The sequence below is a fragment of the Somniosus microcephalus genome, chromosome 8 (assembly GCF_052327205.1).
Source record: "Somniosus microcephalus isolate GS21.2 chromosome 8, FLI_Smic_1.0, whole genome shotgun sequence".
NCBI classification, from domain to species: Eukaryota; Metazoa; Chordata; class Chondrichthyes; order Squaliformes; family Somniosidae; genus Somniosus; species Somniosus microcephalus.
Genome location: NC_140994.1, coordinates 12,096,289 through 12,103,325, shown reverse-complemented (window position 1 = coordinate 12,103,325; position 7,037 = coordinate 12,096,289). Strand labels below are relative to the sequence as shown.

General features: G+C 46.6%; 1 protein-coding gene across 2 annotated transcripts in view; it reads right to left on the bottom strand.

The window, feature by feature from the left end:
• Positions 1–1,262: 1,262 nt before the first annotated feature.
• zfyve27 (zinc finger, FYVE domain containing 27) overlaps positions 1,263–7,037 on the bottom strand; it is a 222,353-nt gene continuing 216,578 nt past the window's right edge. For both annotated transcript variants that reach the window (XM_085994250.1, XM_085994251.1), the window contains one exon: positions 1,263–1,815. In XM_085994250.1, coding sequence (XP_085850376.1) covers positions 1,751–1,815 — 65 coding nt within the window. In that variant the 3' untranslated portion in view covers positions 1,263–1,750. The remainder of the gene's footprint in view (positions 1,816–7,037) is intronic.

Genomic DNA, 7,037 nt, shown 5'->3' with positions numbered 1-7,037 from the left:
TCAATAGTAACTTTCAAAAGGAAATTGGATAGATACTTGAAGGGGAGATAAATACAGTGTTCAGTTCCATTCGCAACTCCGCAGATAATGAAGCCGTCCATGCCCACATGCAGCAAGACTGGGCAACATTCAGGCCTGGGCTGATAAGTGGCAGGTAACATTCGTGACACACAAGTGCCAGGCAATGACTATCTCCAACAAGAGAGTCTAACCACCCTCCCTTGATATTCAATGGGATTACCGTTGCCAAATCCCCCACCATCAACACCCTGGGGTGGGGGGGGGGCGGTACCATTGACCAGGAACTTAACTGTACCAGCCACATAAATACTGTGGCTACAAGAGCAGGTCAGAGGCTGGGTATTCTGCGGCGAGTGTCTCACCTCCTGACTCCCCAAAGACTTTCCACCATCTACAAGGCACAAGTCAGGAGTGTGATGGGATACTCGCCACTTGCCTGGATCAGTGCAGCTCCAACATCACTCAAGAAGCTCAACACCATTCAGGACAAAGCTGCCCGTTGAATTGGTACCCCATCCACTACCTTAAACATTCACTCCCTCCTCCACCACCGGCGCACCGTGGCCGCAGTGTGTACCATCTACAAGATGCACTGCAGCAACTCGCCAAGGCTTCTTCAACAGCACCTCCAAAGACCTCTACCACCTAGAAGGACAAGGGCAGCAGGCGCATGGGAACACCACCACCTCCAAGCTCCCCTCCAAGTCACACACCATCCTAACTTAGAAGTATATCGCCAATCCTTCATCGCCGCTGGGTGAAAATCCTGGACCGACCTCCCTAACAGCACTGTGGGAGTACCTTCACCACACGGACTGCAGCAGTTCAAGGCGGCGGCTCACCACCACCTTCTCAAGGACAATAAATGCTGGCCTTGCCAGCGATGCCCACCTCCCATGAATGAATAATTAAAAAAATTGCAGGGCTATGAGGAAAGAGCTATGGAGTGGTGGGCCTGTGGGACTAATTGGATAGCTGTCAAAGAGCCGGCACTGGCATGATGGGTCGAATGGCCTCCTTCTGTGCTGTAAGATTCAAATTGTTTTTTTACACATTTCTCTGCATCTTTTGAGGTTGCTATCAAGGGGGTTGGGAGAAGGATGAAGGGAAAAAATGAACAAATAAATCTTAAAAATGTTAAAACAACCTTTACCGAACACCAATTGTGTTTTTTTTTTTTTAAAACTATAATTAATGATCTGACACCCTCACCACCCCAAAAAAAACTCCAGCACACCGTGTCAAGTCAGATCTCGTGGTGCTCTTCTGATATTTTTCTGCAGTGTGTAATTTTTATTGAGAAAACATCGGACTTACATTACAGATACCAAATGAAACGCAAAGCATAAAATACAATTTTAAGAAACGTGATTTATGAGGATTCGGAGAGTATTACCAGCTCTTTAGTGTTCTACACTGCACTCTATACAAAAAAAAACTGCAAAGATCTAATCCCACAATATATACAGTAGAAGGCAGCATTTAGAGGTGAGGATATATATATTATATATTATATCATATGACACACGAACATTGGTTCCAGAAACAAAGTTGCTCTCATAGCCTCACTGCACCCTAATCCCTTAACACAGAAGAGCCCATTGCTCAGGCACAAACCTCCCGAGTGGCCATCTCTCCGGTTTGCTGATACAGTACACATTTTATTTAAAACGGAAAAATAAAATTTGCATTTTAAAAAAGAGGGAAAAGAAAGAAAGGCGGTCTCGTCCTATTTGCTCAAAGCGTAGTGGCACTGGGCACACACAAACACGGTCTCACGTTGGGCATCTGGGGCTGCAAGAGAGGGGGAAAAAAAGAAGAATTTAACGCAACAGAGCTCTGTGGCCAACATTCTCTCTGCCGGGCAAAGCCGTAAATTTTGCTGCTTTCTCGCCCGCCCCCATTCAGCCGGGCAATTTACAGGAAACTTTGAGATATCCGGCACCGACGGGACCGAGCTGCTGCCGTCCCATCAAAACTGCCGGACAAACCAGCGCTAATGTTAAAACATACGGAAGCTTTTGAGCTCCGTATCTAGCAACAAACCCTGTTGCTTAGCAACAGCTTCTAAACAGTCGGCCGTAGCTTGCAAGTGTCTCTGTAGCTAAGCAACAGCTTTAGCTAGACCTTGCAGAGCCGGACTGGTGAAAAAAAAGCAACGAAAAGAAAAAAAAACTTACTGAACCGACTCCTGAATTTTGCCGGTGGATCGAGCATTCCGGACAGTTAACCTCTGGATAAACCAAAGTTTCCTGCAATTGGCAGACCAATTAAATACATACTTTCTGTCTTCACAAAGGAGGACACAAATAACCTCCCAGAGATGTCGGGGAACATAGGGTCTAATGAGAGGGAGGAATTGAATGAAATCAGTATTTGTAGGGAAATGGTGTTAGGGGAATTGACGGGATTGAAGGCCGATAAATCCCCAGGGCCTGATAATCTACATCCTAGGGTACTTAAGGAAGTGGCCCTAGAAATAGGAGATGCATTGCTGGTCATCTTCCAAAATTCGATAGACTCTGGAACAGTACTCATGGATTGGAGGGTAGGTAATGTTACCCCACTGTTCAAAAAAGGTGGTAGAGAGAAAACGGGGAATTATAGACCGGTAAGCTTGACATCGGTAGTGGGGAAAATGCTAGAGTCCATTATAAAAGATGTAATAGCAGAGCACTTGGAAAACAGTGACAGGATCGGACAAAGTCAACATGGTGCGGAGGGAGAAACCCCAATGGAAGAGAGGTTGTCCACTTATGTGTGCAGAAAGGTCAATATCGCCAAGAAATGGGTGGGCGCTATGTTAAAGGTAAATCATGCTTGACTAATCTACTGGAATTTTTTGAGGATGTAACTGGTAGAATAGATAAGGGAGAACCAGTGGATGTGGTGTATTTGGACTTTCAGAAGGCTTTCGATAAGGTCCCGCATAAGAGATTAGCGTGCAAAGTTAAAGCACACGGGATTGGGGGTAAGGTACTGTCTTGGATAGAGAACTGGTTGGCAGACAGGAAGCAAAGAGTTGGAATAAATGGGTCTTTCTCCGAGTGGCAGGCAGTAACTAGTGGGGTACTGCAGGGATCGGTGCTAGGACCCCAGCTATTCACAATATATATAAATGATCTAGACGAGGGAATTAGATGTATTATCTCCAAGTTTACAGACGACACAAAGCTGGATGGGCATGTGTGCTGTGAGGAGTATGCTGAGAAACTCCAGTATGATTTGGACAGGTTGAGTGATTGGGCAGATGCATGGCAAATGCAGTATAATGTGGATAAATGCGAGGTTATCCACTTCAGTGGCAAAAACAGGAAGACAGATTATTATCTGAACGGCAATAGATTGGGAAAAGGGAAAGTGCAACGAGACCTGGGTGTCCTTGTGCACCAGTCGCTGAAGGTAAGCATGCAGGTGCAGCAGGAGGTTAAGGCGGCAAATGGTACGTTGGCCTTCATAGCGAGAGGATTCGAGTACAGGAGCAAGGATGTCTTGCTGCAGTTGTACAGGGCCTTGGTGAGACCACACCTTGAGTATTGTGTGCAGTTTTGGTCGCCTTATCTGAGGAAAGATGTTCTTGCCATGGAGAGAGTGCAGCGAAGATTCACCAGACTGATACCTGGGATGACAGAGTCTAAAAATTAGAGCCAAGCCTTTCAGGAGTGAAGGTAGGAAACACTTCTACACACAAAGGGTGGTAGAAGTTTGGAACTCTCTTCCGCAAACGGCAAATTGATGCTGGGTCAATTGTTCATTTTAAATCTGTTGCTCGATAGCTTTCTGTTAACCCAAGGTATTATGGGATATGGAGTTGGGTCACAGATCAGCCATGGTCTCACTGAATGGCAGAACAGGCTCGAGGGGCTGAATGGCCTCCTCCTGTTCCTGTGTTACCAAGCGGGGAGGAGGGGGCTGCAGGATTCCATCTGAATTGGAAGATGAGGGGGAGGGTGAACAGCCAGTGGTCGTGGTCCACATTGGTACCAACGACATAGGTAAAAAGAGGGATGAGGTCCTGCAGCAAGAATTTAGGGAGCTAGGTGAAGGATTAAAGAGCAGGACCTCAAGGGTTGTAATCTCTGGATTACTCCCGGTGCCACGTGCTAGTAAGTATAGGAATAGGAAGATAGAACAGATGAATGCGTGGCTAAAGGGATGGTGCAGGGGGGAGGGCTTTAGTTTCCTGGATCACTGGGTCTGCTTCTGGGAAAGGTGGGACTTGTACAAGTCGGACGGTTTACACCTGAACCAGAGGGGAACCAATATCCTTGCGGGGAGGTTTGCTAGCACTGCTGGGGGGGGTTTAAACTAACTTGGCAGGGGGATGGGGTACAGAGTGGAGCTATAGTAGGGGGTGATTTACAGCCAAATACAGAGGGAAAAACAAGTCAGCTGGGAAGGCAAAGCAAATATGTGAAGGCAAAAGAGAATATGGCAGGGCTGGAAGGCATTTATTTTAATGTAAGGAGTCTTGCAAATAAGGTGGATGAACTGAAGTTGTTGTTGAACACATGGGAGTACGATATTGTTGCTATCACGGAGACATGGTTGAGGGAGGGTCAGGACTGGCAGCTCAATATTCCGGGGTATAGAATCTTCAGGCGAGACAGAGGGGGGTGTAAAAGGGGAGGGGGTGTTGCAATATTAATTAAGGAGTCAATTACTGCTGTAAGGAGGGATGATATATTAGCGGGTTCCTCTAATGAGGCCATATGGGTAGAAATTAAAAACAAAAAGGGGGCAAGCACTTTGCTGGGAGTGTACTATAGGCCCCCAAACAGTCAGGGGGAGATAGAGGAACAGATATGTAGGCAAATCTCAGAAAAGTGCGAAAATAATAGGGTAATAATAGTGGGGGATTTCAACTTCCCCAATATAAATTGGGATAGTCAGAGTGTGAAAGGCTTAGAGGGTGCAGAATTCTTAAAGTGCATCCAGGAGAGCTTTTTGAGCCAACATGTAGAAAGTCCTACAAGAGAGGGGGCGGTACTGGACCTAATTCTGGGGAATGTAGCCAGGCAAGTGGTGGAAGTGTCAGTAGGAGAGCATTTTGGCGACAGTGACCACAATTCGGTGAGATTTAAGGTGGTCATGGAAAAAGACAAAGACGGCCCGGAAATAAGGGTTCTAAATTGGGGGAAGGCCGATTTTAATATGATAAGGCAGGATCTGGCCAAATTGGACTGGGAGCAGCTACTTATAGGAAAATCCGCATCAAAACAGTGGGAGACTTTCAGAAGGGAAATAGAGAGAGTACAACGCCAACATGTTCCTGTAAAGGTCAAGGGTGGGACCAACAAGCAAAGGGAACCTTGGATGACAAGGGATATACAAAAATGCATTAGAAATAAAAGGGGGGCTTTTGGCAGTTACAAAAGACTAAAGACGGAAGAAGCCCTAGAGGAGTATAAAAAATGCAGGGGCATACTTAAAAAAGAAATTAGGAGGGCGAGGAGGGGCCATGAAATAACACTGGCGAGCAAAATAAAGGAAAATCCTAAGATGTTTTATAAGTATATTAAGGGCAAGAGGATAACCAGGGAAAGGGTAGGGCCCATTAGGGACCAAAGTGGCAATCTGTGTGTAGAGCCAGATGATGTAGGCGGGGTTTTAAATGAATTTTTTGCATCTGTGTTCACTATGGAGAAAGACGATGCAGACATAGAAATCGGGCAAGGGGGCTGTGACATACTTGAACATATTAGCATCGAGAGGGAGGAGGTGCTAGCGGTTTTAGCAGGCCAAAAAGTGGATAAATCCCCAGGCCCAGACGAGATGTATCCCAGGCTGCTGTGGGAGGCAAAGGAGGAGATTGCAGGGGCTCTGACACAAATTTTCAGAACCTCTCTGGCCACAGGGGATGTACCAGAGGACTGGAGAACAGCTAACGTAGTACCATTATTCAAGAAGGGTAGCAGGGATAAACCAGGGAATTACAGGCCAGTGAGCCTAACATCTGTGGTAGGGAAATTATTGGAAAAAATTCTGAGGGACAAAATTAGTCTCTACTTGGAGAGGCAAGGATTAATCGGGGATAGTCAGCATGGCTTTGTCAAGGGTAAATCATGTCTGACAAATCTGATTGAATTTTTCGAGGGGGTGACTAGGGGGGTGGATGAGGGAAATGCTGTGGATGTGGTTTACATGGACTTCAGTAAAGCTTTTGACAAAGTCCCGCATAGGAGACTGGTCAAGAAGGTAAGAGCCCATGGGATCCAGGGTGCCTTGGCGCGTTGGATCCTAAACTGGCTGAGTGGCAGGAGGCAGAGGGTGATGGTCGAAGGTTGCTTTTGTGACTGGAAGCCTGTGTCCAGTGGGGTACCTCAGGGATCGGTGCTGGGTCCCTTGTTGTTTGTGATCTACATAAATGATTTGGATGAGAATGTAAAAGGTATGATCAGTAAGTTCGCAGATGACACGAAAATTGGTGGGGTGGTAAATTGTGAGGAGGAAAGCCTCAGGCTACAGGACGATATAAACGGGTTGGTCAGATGGGTGGAAAAGTGGCAAATGGAATTTAACCCTGAAAAGTGCGAGGTGATGCATTTTGGACGGACAAATAAGGCAAGGGAATACACAATGAGTGGTAGGACCCTAGGAAGTACAGAGGGTCAGAGGGACCTTGGTGTACATGTACATAGATCCCTGAAGGCAGCGGAACAGGTAGATAAGGTGGTTAAAAAGGCATATGGGATACTTGCCTTCATTAGCCGAGGCATAGAATATAAGAGCAGGGAGGTTATGATGGAGCTGTACAAAACGCTGGTGAGGCCACAGCTGGAGTACTGTGTGCAGTTCTGGTCGCCTCACTATAGGAAGGATGTGATTGCTTTGGAGAGGGTGCAGAGAAGATTCACCAGGATGTTACCTGGGATGGAGCGCCTCAGCTATGAAGAGAGGCTGGACAGGCTGGGGTTGTTTTCCTTGGAGCAAAGAAGGCTGAGGGGGGACCTGATTGAGGTGTACAAAATGATGAGGGGCATAGATAGGGTAGACAAAGAGGAACTTTTCCCCTT